Below are 14,073 nucleotides of genomic sequence, written 5' to 3'. Positions count from 1 at the left end.
ACTGACATGCACAGGGCTGGGCAGACCGGACTTTTTCACATCCAACAAAAACCATGATGACTTTTCAAATGTTTTTCTTGCACCAGAAATCCTCAAATTCTTAAAGCTAAACAGTGTTTAAATCAAGGTAGCACTGCATGCCTATAAAACATCACATTAAGTGTTTACATTAAAAATAAAAACAATGATAACAGGATCTGGATTTAAGTCAGAACTCTGCAAAGGTTCCACTGAAAACCCAACTCCAAACACTACCACCCAGGGGGAGAACTGATTGTGAAATACCTTGTTCGCCAGAAAATATTCTGACTGTGCCTCTTGGCCATTTAGGTACAAATATTCCCGTTAAATAACCAACTTTTTTTTCTTTTTAGGGCCGCACCTGTGGCATATGGAAGTTCCCAGTCTAGGGGTCGAATCAGAGCTGCCAGCCTACACCATAGCAACTCAGGATCCGAGCTGCATCTCTGACCTACACCACGACTCACAGTAACGCCGGATCCTTAACACACTGTGTGAGGCCAAGGATCCAACCTGCTTCCTCATGGATGCTAGCTGGGTTCTTAACGAGCCAAGCCACAACAGGAACTCCCTAACAAACATTTCTTAAAATATGTCTTTAAAAAATAGGCACAAGAAGCAAAACTAAAACCTAGACAGCATACGATCTATGCCTAAAAAAGCAAAATCTCCCTAAATTTTCTTGTTCTGTATTAACTGAGTTTAAGAATTCTACTGATTCTTGCCCCACAAAAAGGGAGTAAGACAAGCACTCAAGAAACCCCTCACAATGAGCTCTCCTAAGGAAACTCTCCAAAGCCCCTGGAAGGGAATGCTGCCAAGGCCAAGCCCAGCTCGCGGGGCCCCTGGAGACCAGGGGTGTTTGCACACTCAGCCCCTCCCCCACAGGCAAATAGCTGGTTAATCAGTCACCTTCCAGTCTGGGGCCTTTCCTTCTCTCCCACATGGAACCTGTCACCAGAACAAGTCAGATATGCCACTCAAGCCCCTTTTCAAGCAAATGACTGCATCCACGACATCTTTGGGCAAAGATGTGTTGAAAGGTCCATGCTTGATCCATCTTGAAACGCCATCCCGTCCCTTCCTGTCAGTGGTCTGAGTGACCCTCTCGTCACTGCCTTCTCTTGGGGCGTGACTGTCCCAGTGATGTTCTAGTTAGCATTTGCTGTGGGCAAAGGGAGCTTCAAACAGGCCGTCAGAAGTCCCCGGGTTCCTCTGTTCCTCCTCAGGAGAGGCGGCAGGTCGCCCGCTCAGCAGGGCACAACCAGCTCAGCAGAGCATTTACTTACACGTGAAAAGCTGTCAAGGTCATCGTTAGGGGGTGAGGGCGGCTCTACTGGCTCCCTGGGCAGCACTGTCTGCAGCTGGGCCCTCCCTTCCTCCTGGGTTGGGAAAGTGGGCAGCAGGGTTCCGGGCAGAGCTGGAGGCAGACGCTTAGAGGTCCCCGAGACAGGACACTCCTTTCAGTGCCCAGGGGGCCCGGGCCGCTGCCCTCCTTCAGGCTCTCCACTGGAGCCCCGTGCCTTCGGGGCATCTCCTCTCAAGGACCCTGGGAAAGAAGTGAACTTTGAGGACACCAGGAGTGTCTGAGTCCTCGTCTCAACCCACGGGCAGCCTGATCCTGCCTCGCTCTCACTCCCTTAGGCCAGCAGAACCTGCCCCATGTCACTCCCAGCCTTAGGAAGCCCGCCTCAGCCTGTGCCAGGAAACCTAGGGGTCCAAGGGGGCATCGTCCTCTAGCTGCTGTTCTAACTAAATTAGTGAATGCTGGCCCCCGGTGGGCCCAGATTGCTGCCCAACATAGAAGGCTGCTGTGTCCTCTCTTGAGTCCGCTTCTCTCCTCAAACCTCCACACCCCCCTCGTACTCACTCTCAGAGTTCCTCCCAGTTCACTGAGCAAATAGAAACAAAGAATTCCCACCGCCACATCTACCCACCCGCCTGCACCCGTGCCCGCATCCTCCGTCGTGGGGTGTGCCGGTGACCCTGGGTCCCCTGTATTCCCACCCAAGGCCTCCCTCCCTCACTGTGCATTCTCATTCATTAGAGTGTGCTCAGCAGCATCTCATATACTACAGGTCGTGCTTATCTGCTGTGTGTCTCCCTCACTAGCTCCACGATGGCAGAGATTCTCACTGTCCCGTTTCCTGCTCTGTTCCCCACATCCAGAACGGCATCTGGGATGTGGGAGGCACCCCCCTGTTTGGTGCAAGAATGCACAAATGATTGAGCCTACCCACTGAAGCCCTGGGTCCTCCCTCAGCTGCGGTCTTGGAGCTCAGGAGAACCCAGACCAGCACCCCGGCAAGAGCCCCACTCACAGCTCTCGCAGTGGGGGCCCTCCCGGCCATCCCGGCACTCGCAGCGGTAGCTCCCGTTACGCAGGATACAGGTGCCCTCGTTCATGCACGGACTGGGTTTGCAGAGATTAACTGGCTGCTTGGCTTCTGCAAGGAAGGACGTGCCAGCAGGTGCAGCCTGGATCGGGCCCCAAGACCCTCCCCCCAGGAAGCCCAACACAGAGGCAAGGCCACAGGAGCGGAGTCTTATACATATTAATGTCGCTGTGGGCCCTTGAGCCACAGCTGGGCACGTGGTTGGGCCCCACACTGAGTGGCCAAAGACCTGACTTCCACCCAGCCTTCCTACACACATACAGACTCCTTCTCTTGGATGGGCCATGCACACAGCAGCGCTTACTATGATGAGGGCCACATACTTTTTTAAAGGTGAAAGGGGAGTTCCCTGATGGCCAAGTGGTTACGGAGTCAGCATTATCACTGCTGTGGCTCGGGTTCGATCCCTGGCCTGGGAACTTCTGCATTCTCAAGTTTGGGACAGGGTGCCTGTATTCAATTCTCTGCACCTTAAACAGTGAGGTGTGCCTCCTGCAGGGTTTTGTGAGTGTGGGATGTAGCACACAACCTAGCAGGTGGAAGGTGCCTGGTAGCTGGGAGGAGCTGCCGTCCTTGTAATGAGGTAAAGGCTCGGGCTGAGGTCCCCACCTTGGAGGGAGCCCCGAGGGTGCGGACCCCCACTCACCTCTGCATATCCACTCGATGAGCGTGTCCTGGTGATGGCTCAGGTCTTCGTAGGCCGCCACGTGGATCAGGGAGTCCCGGGGACCTGCGAGCCTCCGCAGTGCCTCCCTCAGGACAGGCCCCACGCCCACCACCAAGACAGAGACGCCGTTGTCCCTCAGCTTCTCAGCAGGGACAGCCGCGTCCTCCACCCCCTGCCCCCCCGTGACCACTATCACAACCTTGGGGACACCCGGCCGGGCGCCCATCTGGACCGTCATCACCTTGTCATAGATGTGCAGCAAGGCTGTGCCTGCCGAGCCCGCCCCACCCAGGTAGGGGGCCTGGCTCAGGGCCCGCAGCACCGTGGCGCGGGTGGTGTGTGTGTCCAGCCCGAAGGCTGTCTGGACCTGGCCGCCATACACCACCAGGCCCATCTGCATCACGTCGGGGTTCACGTCAAACTGGAGGGTGCAGCTTCTCAGGAAACTCTGCATCCGGGCGAAGTTCTCGGGCCCCACTGAGGCCGAAGCATCCAACATGAAGACCAGGTCCAGCGGCCGGGCCTGGCAGCCTGCAGAACAGCAGAGTGGGCCTCAGGGGGTGGCCAAGCGGGGACTCTCTGGGGTGAGCCAATCTGCTGTCTGTCCACTGCAGGATCCACCCGCCACCCTCTGCGAGAGGTTAGCAGGATACAGGAATGCCCGGCTGGACGGCATTCCTAGCCTCCCTGGCAGCTGGGTGTGGCCACGTGACAAGTTCTATCTGATGGGATGTGACAGAAAGTAATCGTGCAATTTCCAAGTTTTGGCCTCAAAGGGAGGATGCTTGCCTTTCACTTCTCCTGCCCTCTTCCTGTGGTCTGAGAAATGGTGACCTTGGGGTTAGAGGTGGAAATACAAGACAGCGGAGCCACTCTGCTGGCCTGGGCTACTCACCTCTGTTATGTGAGAGGAATAAACGCCCTACTATGTGAGCCCCCGAGCTCCGGGGCTTCATCCACGCTCTGGTGGATGCACTATACCCAGGCACTAATAATACCGTGTGCACATCAAAATGCATCATACTGCCTACCCTCAATGGGCTCACAGGCATAAAACCAATGCACAGTAACAAACTATGTGAGCAGCGGTGGAGGAAAAGAGCAAGGTGCTCTGAGAGGGACCAGCAGGGGTGGCTGGGGTTAGGGGCTGGGGGGTGCTTCCGGCTGGTGTGGCCCCCCCTCCACCCCTCTAGGCAGGAGCCACAGAGGGGCCTGCAGGGGCTGGACCACAGGAGCTCTCAGATGCCAGCGGAAGGAGATCAGCTGTCATTCCAAGTGCAGAGGGGAGCCACTGGAAAGGTGTCAAGTCTGGAGTAAGAGGCTCTCACTGATTCTTAAAAACCTCTCCAGCACAAGAGAAGTCTGAGAAACTGTCACAGTCAAGAAGAGTCTAAGAAAAAGGACATGAAGACTAAATACAGCGTGGTGCCAGGATGGGATCCTAGGAACAGAAAAAGGGCATTTGGGAACAACTAATGAAATCTGAATGAAGTGTAGTCTTTAATAAATAACAGTGCATCCGTATGGTTTCACTTATTGTGACAACTGTACCTGGCTAACATCTTCTAAGAGGGACCCTGGGTGTGGAGTATCTGGGATAGACTCCTTACACAGTATACGATATACTGTTACAATTTTCCTGCAATTCTCAAATATTTTTTAAAGAACCCCTTGGGCTGCCAAGGGGAAATGAGACTAGAGGGGCACAGTGGAGGTGGGCGGGTGGACACCTGTTCCTCGTCCCCGCCCACAGGAAAGTCTCACCTCCAGTGAGAGAGACAGCTGGGGCTGAGGAGCTGAATTCCACAGGCAACTTCCCACTTCCCACCTCTGCAGAGAAACCGGGGAGCCCCGCAGAAGAAGCGCTGCAGCTGCTACACCTCTGACTATGGGCCAGGCTCCTGCCCACGCGCATGTCCACCCCCCCAGACAGAACTCTCCGGAAATCATGAAATCCACACAGGTGGGGAAGCTGAACAGAGTAATGTCAGAACGCACCCCAGGGAGAAAGGCCAAGCATTGTCTCGTGACGGTTTTGTTCCACTCGTGTCTGCCTGTGGGCATGAGCATGTGCTGGAATGCATTTTTTTTTTCTGTGGGCTGCCAAAAAGAAACTGGGCCGCTGCTCTTTTAGAGCTTGCATAGTAGATCCAAAGCTTGTTATCAACAGTGACCATAAAGGGCAGTACCTACAATTCTGAGTGCCCACGCTGAGCTTACTCTGTACTAGGGAGTATGTTGCTTGTTGTACTTCATCCTCCCCAAGGCCCCTCTGGAGGTGCTACTGTTGGTAAGCTGAGAAGTTACTCCTTGCACGGGCTGGTACGTAAACAGATTGGGCTGTGGTTCCAGCCCCCAGCACTGGCCCTGGTTAAGTAGGAACCAAAAGGAGCCAGAGCCTGCCACGAACCTGCTGGCCGACAGCTGGTACCGGCATGGGTACCGGTCCTTACCTGGGGGTGGCTGGCTGCACAGGTGCCCCCGCAGCTTTGGGATTTGGTTGAACAGGTCCTGTGGGCCGGTGTAGACCATGACGCGCTCCGGGCTGCCCGTGATCTCCTCCAGCTCCGCCTGCACAGCCTCACTGCCCACACCCAGCAGGAGCAGCTCCCGGGCCCTCGCGAAAAGTGCCGGGCCGGCCACCTCGTCCTGCGAGCGCGCCTCAGTCATCAGGACCACCACCCTGCGGGGCCGGTCCTGACCTGTCCAGGCGGCGCTCCCGAAGCCGCGCTCTGCCACCTGCTGCAAGGCCCTGCCGGTCAGGGTGGGACCGCCGCCGAAGGGCATGCCGTCGAGGCTCTGGACCAGGTCCGGCACGCCCAGGTACTCACCCACGGGCACAGCCACTGCCAGCTTGGAGCTGTAGTGGGCCACGCCCACGCGTGCCCGGGACGCCTCGCCCAGCACTGCCTGTGCAAACCGCTTCACAAAGGCCTTGGCCCGCTGGAAGCCCTCTGGGGTGGCGGCCGCCGAGCTGGCCAGCAGGAAGAGGATGTCCACTCTGCACTCCACGCTCAGCTTCGGGGCTGTCAGGACCACAGCAGCTGTCAGGCTGTGGGGCCCACAGACCACTGTCCCACCCGGGTCGCCCAACCGCCACGTGGGGCCTGGGTTGCCTCCTGCCCAGGAGGGGGATGGGGCCGGACACAGAGCCCCCTGGCTGCCACCAAGCATCTCCACCTCTCACTACTTTTCCAAAAGAAAAACCTAACCTGTAAATTTTTTCCATTATGGTTAGTGCTTCCTATGTCCTCTTGGGGAAATCTTTTGTCTACCCCGAGATCACAAAGATAACGCTCCTGTCTTTTCTTCCAGAAGCTTCACAGCTTTGCCTTTTACATTGAAATCTATGATCCATCTGGAATTGCTTTCGTGTAGCTTGTGAGATAGGAGGTCAAGATATGTTTTTTTCCCATGTAAGCTCCTATTGACCCAGCACTACAGTTTTTAAAAAGGTATATAGAGAGTTCCCATGGTGGCTCGGGGGTTAAGAACCTGACTAGCATCCATGAGGATGCGGATTTGATCCCTGGCCTCGTTCAGTGGGTTAGAAATCTGGTGTTGCTGTGAGCTGCAATGTAGGTTGCAGATGTGGCTTGGATTTGGCATGGCTGTGGCTGTGGCTTAGGCTAGTGGCTACAGTCTGCTTTGACCCCTAGCCTGGGGACTTCCACATGCTGTGGTGCAGCCTTAAAAAGACCAAAAAAAAAAAAAAAAGAAAGTTATCATTTAACCAGGCCTGTCCTATGTGTGAAGTACTCTACACAGTCTTATTTCAAACTCCCATAACCACAGGGGCAAAGTCGATTATAATCTTCATTTCACAGTTTTAAAACCAAAAGGAGTTGAGGTTCCTCACTCTTCTTGGAAGAGAGAAGGAGACTCTGCCACAGCCAGGACCCAGTTGGGCTGGCTCCAGCCTGCAGCTGGGCTCAATGATGCTCAAAGGTCAAGCAGCAGCCACTGTAAAGCTAAGAAGCCAGGAGCTGGGTCCTACCTAGGGCTCTACCACCTGAGACACATGTCCACAGAGCCCTCGGGGTCTCATTTGAGACATCAGATCAACGGTGAACTTAGGAAGCAGGTGGCACTAACTCTAGGTCCAGTTTCTACCTCGTAGCTGAGAGGGTGGCAGGTGAGAAGCAGGAGCATGGGCGCCACTGCTCCACAAAGGTCAGAGTCTGGGACGCCCCCGCCTGCACACGTACCGCAGTCAGCCTCCCCTCTGAAGGCCGGTGGGCAGAGGCAGTGGTACCTGTCCGGTCCTTCTGGAACACATGTGCCTCCATTCTGGCATGGCTGCGAGTCACAGGGGCCTATCAGAGAGGGGCCTGTCAACAGCCTGGAGTGAAGGGATTTGGCCGCCCTGCCCACCAGGGCCCAGCCCCTTCCTCTCCCCAGATGCACTAGGAAAAGAGCCTCAACACGTGTAGTGAAGAGAAGGGAAACAAGAGAAGTGCGTAAGGGGGACAGGGCGTGGGTGGGAAGAGACACTCAGTGGTGGGCTCAGTAGGGCCCTGTGTGAATTACCCAGGTCCGGTGGGATCTGGCTCCTGGCTTTGATACTGGGAACCTGTGTGATGGACTTAACTGTGTCCCTCCCCCAAATTTATGTGTAGGAGTCTGGACCCTCAATACTTTAAAAATATGATGCTATTACTTAGTCACATCACTGTAATTAAAGTGTATGCTTTTGTAAAGGAGGAATTAATGGAGTTAATTCTGGGCACTTAGGCCTGCAGTTCTGTCAGCTGGAGTTTCGTGGAAACAACTGGGTGCTTGTAACACCACCAACAGTGGCCTTTCCCTGAGCAGCTACTATGGGCCCAGGTACTGTGCTAAGTCCTACGGGCATGATCTTGCTTCATGCATTCAACCAGATGAAGCAGACACTGTGAGTCCCCATGTCACAGACAGGAAGCTGAAACTCAACAAACAGAAATCATGTCCTGAAGGTCACAGACTCGGAAAGGGGCAGAGCTGGGACTCAAACCCAGGTCACGCAGGTTCCAAAACCCTAAGTCCTTGAGTTTTTATTTCTGAGCAGAAACAACCCCACCTTCAGTTCCTTCCATGTGTTGAAACTTTAATATGAGATGCACATAAAGCCCTTCGCTGAAGGTCAGTAATGTTGAAACTTTAATATGAGATGCACATAAAGCCCTTCGCTGCTCTGCCTTCAGAGGGCAGGCTCCTGACCTCATCAGGCGTAGCAAATCCACACGAGGGCTGATGCCAACACACTGCAGTGCAAGTCTGTGCTCCTGGGTCCATGCGTGCACCAGACCCTGGGCGAGGAGCAGGGAGGGCCCACTGGGGAGCCCGGCTGAATGATCTTAATGGTTCTGACCGGTCCTCCTGTTTGCATGGGACTCTGTGGCTGAGGAAGCCCCCCAGGGAGCATCATCTATTGCACCTTCACCAGGATCCCAGGCAAGATACGCCCTATCATCCAGAGCAGGGAAATGGGGGGTCCAGACATGGGGCAAACATTATCCCCATTTTACACAGGAGGAAAGTGAGGCTCAGGTGTCTCGCCCAGAGTCTGGTGCTGGATGTGAGGCTGTGTGCAAAGCTGGTGCTCAGTGCAAGCCCCTCCCTGCCTGTTGTCAACGCAAGGCGACCTGGTTAAGGAAGTCATTCCAAAGCCTTCACCCCATCCTCGGTGAAAAAGCACCACTGAACGAGGGAGGCAGAAGTACGGTGTGAACACGTCTCTCTACCCTGGAGCTGGGCCCAACAACCCCCCTTTCTGCCCCAGGAGTCCAAATGCCCCTGGGAGCCAGCTGAGTCCCAGGGCCAGAAAGAAGAGGAGAAGCCAAGAGGCAGACTGTACCTGGGCAGGTAGTCCTGTAGCAGGTGGCAGGGTGAGATAAGAACACTCTCTTCCAGCTACAACCCAAGGAAGCAAATGGTAGAGATGAGAAGTTTAACAGGAGAGGTGATTTAGAAACTCAGAGCTGACAGAGGATGCCGATGCAGAAGCGAGTCAAGACACTGTTTTCTTTCTTGATTCTACCCCACTTTTACCTGCATGGAGAGTGGGAGGTGTTTCAAACTACTCAAAGGTAATTAAAAAAAAAAAAAAAAGATACTGTCAGTTGGTTATCATTTCAGAAGTTAAAGCAATCCATGTCCAATACTCTGAACTAGGGGAGCAGCTTTCTCTTACAAGTTCCTTTCTGGGCCCCACACGATGCAGCAGGCGCAGGAAGTACTGAGATTAGATAATAGGCAAGTTACGCTCCTTCTCTGATCTCCAATTCCCTCTTCTACGCAGTCACTCTGTCTGTAGGTTTCAGCTGCTTTCCCCGGAACCTCAGCGGAGAGGGAAGGAGATGGTGTGTCCAGGGCTCCCCCGGTGCCTCAGCCCCCACCTCGAATGTGCTTTTTCTGGTTTGCACAACAAGTGTCCACACAAGGCTCCGCAGCTCAGGAGGGTTTGCAAACCACTCATCTCCACCTCTGAGGTCTATTTGACCGCCACCATTCCTGTGCTGGCTTCCATACTCCAGCTGTCCCTATTGTCACCTCAAGTCCACAGCTACCTGAAGAGTCAGTAATCTCTTCCAGATGGGGAAATGGGTTCACAGGGCTGAGTTAAGTTGCCCAAAGCCACACGGCTATCAGAACGCAGCAGAGCTGGGATCCAAGCCCCACCTCCAAAGCCCAGGCACCCTGCCCCCTGGGCCTCCCTGCTCTCCTAAGTCTGTAGGGCAATGGGGCGGCTGCAGCAGGAAGGGCTCCTTGTCCCTTGGGCAGAAAGTCTGCCCTCTTGGCTGGTGGCAGCTCTAAAGATGGCGTCATCTAAGGAGACTCTCTGGTCCTTGGCCATAAAGTTCTCTCAAACTTTCTGAGAGGGCTTCTCGTAGTGAGACTCCAGCCAGGGCTGCCCACCTGAGGGCCAGGCGAGCTCAATGGGCTCACCTGAGGGCAGGGTCTTTCCTGAGGCAAAACATCCACTCGGGATAAAAGCCAAGTCTATTAAGGACTCAAGGGGTTGCTGACATCAACTTGACCGAGCCACCAGCTCATTACCGAGGACTCTTCTCCCCCTCTGCATCTACTCCCAGTGGCCTCATAAAATGACGTGTCCTAGCCCAGAAAGCTCCACAGGCCCTGCCCTCCCCACCCAAGCCTGCACAGGGAGCCAGCCTTGAGCAAACACTGTCCACAGGCCATGGCCTGTACTCAGCTAGTCCTCCACCTCCTTCAGGTCTGGACTCAGATGCCACATGCTGCGCAAGGCCTTCCTTGTCACAAAACCACAACCCCAGCCTGCGTTCTTTCCCGACAGCACTTAGCGCCACCTAAGAGCTCACTTAAGGTATTCACTGTGTTTATGGCTGCCTCTTGCTCTCCAGGGCCGATTTGTTTGTGAGGTGCTCATGCAGAATCCCCAGGACCTGGGGAAGTTCTGGGAGCTTAGAAGAGCCTATTTCTTTTTCTTTCTTTTCTGTTTGTGGTCACCCTGAGGCATATGAAGTTCCCAGACTAGGGATCAGCTCTGAGCTGCAATTGAGACCTACGCCACAGCTGCGGCAATACCAGACCCTTACCCCACTGTGCCGGGCTGGGGGTCGAACCCGAGTCCCAGCACTCCCAAGACACCACTGATCCCATTGTGCCACAGTGGGAATTCCCTGTATTTCTTGAATGAGGGGATTGATGAAAAGCTTACAACATGCATTATTCTAGGAGCCCGCAGTATCAGTGCGTTCTACATATTAACTCCTGTGTGCTCCCACCAATCCTGGGGCAGGTCCTGTTATCACCCCCTTTCTAAATACAGAGATAGACAGCAGGGGCTTCCCAGCTCATTAGCAGTGGCGCCTCCAGGGTCTGAGCACAAAGCCATGATGTGTACTCGACCCCCCAGCCTCTCCCAAGGCTCCTGGCTCTGGATGCCTCTGGATGGTTCCCACATCTTTCCAGTCCGCTCAGGTAGCCCCTTCTCCATGATGGGCAGCACCTGGAAGGCTCTCTCTGGAGTCATGAGTCACCATGCCATCTCCTCGTTGCCCACTGTGTGGCTCAGAGTGGGCATTTACACGTGTTCACCAAGGAATGAAGAACTACCTCCTTTCACTTAAAAGCTCAGGTTCAGAGAGAGCCTCTAGCAGCCCCCAACAGGGCTTGAGGCCCCACTTCCTGTGACCCAATGCAGGGCACAGCTCTTCCCTGCTGGGATGGCGTTTGGACTGTGTATCGGCCCAGCACGGCCCCCATGGCTTCTTGGCCAATCCACTTATTGCTGTGTGCGTGCTCTGATCTTACTGCCGAGGCCAGGCCCAGGCCCAGGGGTGTCCGGATTAGCAGGGCAGTGGCTAACAGCCGGGCAGCAGGTGCCCCTTGAATGCCTGAGCTCCGTCCTGAATCCAGCAGCCCCCACGGCCTCCACAACTGGAATTCATCAAGGATCTTGAGCCACTTGCCTCACTCAGCCCCTACAAATATGGAAACTGGTGCTCAGAGGAACCAAATTACCGGACCACTGTCCCAAAGCCAGACCACTTCTCTGTGGGACCAGCTTTCGGCTGACTTACCAGCCTTCCAGAATGGCCGTGACTCTGCCCCCATCACTCACCCTGGGCGCCTAGGGGGTATGTCTACAAGACTGTGACAATGAGTCACTGGGACTCTGCCTGTGTCCCAGAGCTCTGTGCCTGGCTTCCTCCCAGGTCTCCTCCGATCTTTGTCACATGCTCCATGGCTGTAGCTCATGAGGACTCGGCCATCCCTGCCCAGGCTGTGCCCTCAGGCTCTGGCCCCAGACCTTTGGACGAACCTGGAGAAGGGACAGAGTGCAGCCAGCACAGCGTCGGTCCCCCGAGATCCTCTCCAGCATGGGGCGTGGCCGGCAAGCTCCCTGACCGTCTCCAGCGTCTTGCGCTCACAGGGGTGAGGCTGGACCTTGCAGTCTGTGTCCGCCGCGCACGGGCGAGATGGGGAAGACAGGGTTATGCCTCCTGTGCGACCTGTGGCTGTACCACCCTCAGCCCTGGTTCCTGCTGCGCAGAGCACTCGGGGGAGGGGCAGCCAGTCTGCGAGCATCTCCTCTGCACAGGCCCCGCCCCACCCAGCTCTTCCATCCTGTGAGCACGTGAATGTTTTATATAAAACACTTCACTCTAGCTCCTGGGTGGACCCTGACAAAGATGACTATGAATACAGGGGTCTCACCCCCAGATGGAGCCCACCCTGTGATGACCATGGCGGGGGAGCTGGCTCGTCTTCCCAAGCAAGAGATACAGGCATGGGAGCCCCACCAGATCTGGGACCTGAGCCCCGAGCCTCTCTATCCTATGAGACAAGCTCAGAATTTCCAGCCAAAGACCCCATAGGGCCTGACACAGGGGGGCAGAGTGGAGCAGAGGGCCCCAGGGCCAAGTTGCAGGGGCCCGTTCCTCTTGCCCTTCCTCTCTGGGGAGTCTCCTGAGTCCTGACCTCTGGCCTTGGGGATCCTTCCCCACCCCCACCCCACATCTGTGTGGGCAAGGCCACTCCTTCCAGCTTCTTACTCACCTGGAGAGGTGACGGTACAGATGGCAGAGCTGCTGAGGCTGCTGAAGAGGCCGTTGGCGGCGTCCTCCACCTGCTCGGCCATCAGCACGTGCTGCTCCGTTGGCTCGCTGGCCAGAATGTGCAGCTCCTCCCACCTGTGCCCCGGCCCCAGCGGAGAAGTCACTATAGCTCACTGGCTGGCACTCACCCACCTCCTGCCCACCCCCTCCCAGATGCTGGGCTCCTCGGAGACAGCCCCTGCCACCCACTGACGCAGGAGCCACTTTGCTGCGAGCTCAGCCCTCTAGGATGCAGGTAAAGGCTAGAAGTGGGCCAGAGAAAGACCTCAGCTACGGGTCGTGATGTGCACAAGCTATAGTGGACGGATTTCCTCGGAGGGTAGCCTCGCACTTGAGCTGTCAGCTCTTATCTAAGACACAGTCCCAACAGATCTAGCTGTCTGGTTTTGGAACCCATAGCTGGTGAGAAAAATTTAACCAGAAAGGAAATGAAGGCAAGTGGTTCTGGGTGACTGCACGGGAAGAACACACAGGAACAGCTAGTAATCCCAAGCAGTGGAAAGAGCTCAAAGGCCAGCGAGCGACGTGGGGCCTGTAGAGGAGGCAGCTGGCAGACTTCGACAGCCAGAGGGCACTGCTAGCACCCAGAACAGAAACAGTGTGCAGGTTATCCTCCCCTCAGGCAGGAAGAAAGGGTTAAATGATGGTGAGAAACCTGTTCTTACGAAGACAAGACAGTCAGTAATGCATATAGCATCCTGCCCGTCAAAAATTCACCAAAACAGACCACGGTTTGGCAATATGGCAAAACCCTCATGTATCGCCAGACTCCCTTATGTAAAACTCTCCATTCTGTGAAGCCACCTTTTGCCTAGTACCTAGGACAGCGCCTGGAACACCCAAGGGGCTTCTCAGTTCCCAGCTCACATTAGCATTGGGTGGGCAGCTCCCCGGGCCCCCAAAGAGACCTTTTTAAAAGCTCCCTGGGTAATTCAGATGCTCAGCCAGAGGTGAGACCATCAGAGAAGCGGCTCAATATACACTAAAGGAATCTGAAGCAGCAGCAGGCTTTACTCTCAGGCAGAGCCTCATGCTGCCCGCTGCAGTGGTTCTCAGACCTGGGCGGGCATCAGAATCACCGAGGGCCAGAAGACACAGACTGAGCCTCCTTGCACTCGAGTTTCGGATTTGAAATCCACGTGTGTGCATTTCTCACAAGCTCCCAGGTGATGCTGATACTGCTTGTCCGAGGAACACACTTGGAAAACCTCTGGTCGACAGCAGGCTGGCCTCTTGCTAATGGTGGGGGGAGGGGTCAGGTGGGCCTGGGAGCCCAGCAGGCTTCCTCAGAGGCTTCCTGTGTCTGCAGCTCAGCCCTTCAGATCTGGGCGATGGCCCCTCTCTCCTGGGCAATAGCTTCTTGACTTCTCTAAGCCAGGGATGCTCAAAGGATGCCAGAGCAGTC

At 55.4% G+C, this 14,073-nt stretch overlaps 1 protein-coding gene across 2 annotated transcripts in view; it reads right to left on the bottom strand.

The window, feature by feature from the left end:
* Nucleotides 1–581: 581 nt before the first annotated feature.
* Nucleotides 582–14,073, bottom strand: part of VWA2 (von Willebrand factor A domain containing 2) — a 45,135-nt gene continuing 31,643 nt past the window's right edge. For both annotated transcript variants that reach the window (XM_047762110.1, XM_047762111.1), the window contains exons 7-14: nt 12,610–12,743; nt 11,873–12,005; nt 8,921–8,976; nt 7,293–7,400; nt 5,538–6,110; nt 3,064–3,615; nt 2,343–2,468; nt 582–1,570 (exon numbers count right to left, since the gene is read on the bottom strand). In XM_047762110.1, the coding sequence (XP_047618066.1) occupies nt 1,485–1,570; nt 2,343–2,468; nt 3,064–3,615; nt 5,538–6,110; nt 7,293–7,400; nt 8,921–8,976; nt 11,873–12,005; nt 12,610–12,743 (1,768 nt within the window). In that variant the 3' untranslated portion in view covers nt 582–1,484. The remainder of the gene's footprint in view (nt 1,571–2,342; nt 2,469–3,063; nt 3,616–5,537; nt 6,111–7,292; nt 7,401–8,920; nt 8,977–11,872; nt 12,006–12,609; nt 12,744–14,073) is intronic.

This window comes from Phacochoerus africanus, chromosome 15 (assembly GCF_016906955.1).
Source record: "Phacochoerus africanus isolate WHEZ1 chromosome 15, ROS_Pafr_v1, whole genome shotgun sequence".
Taxonomy (NCBI): Eukaryota; Metazoa; Chordata; class Mammalia; order Artiodactyla; family Suidae; genus Phacochoerus; species Phacochoerus africanus.
Note: the sequence above shows the minus strand (reverse complement) of the source record. Positions and strands in the feature narration are given on the sequence as shown.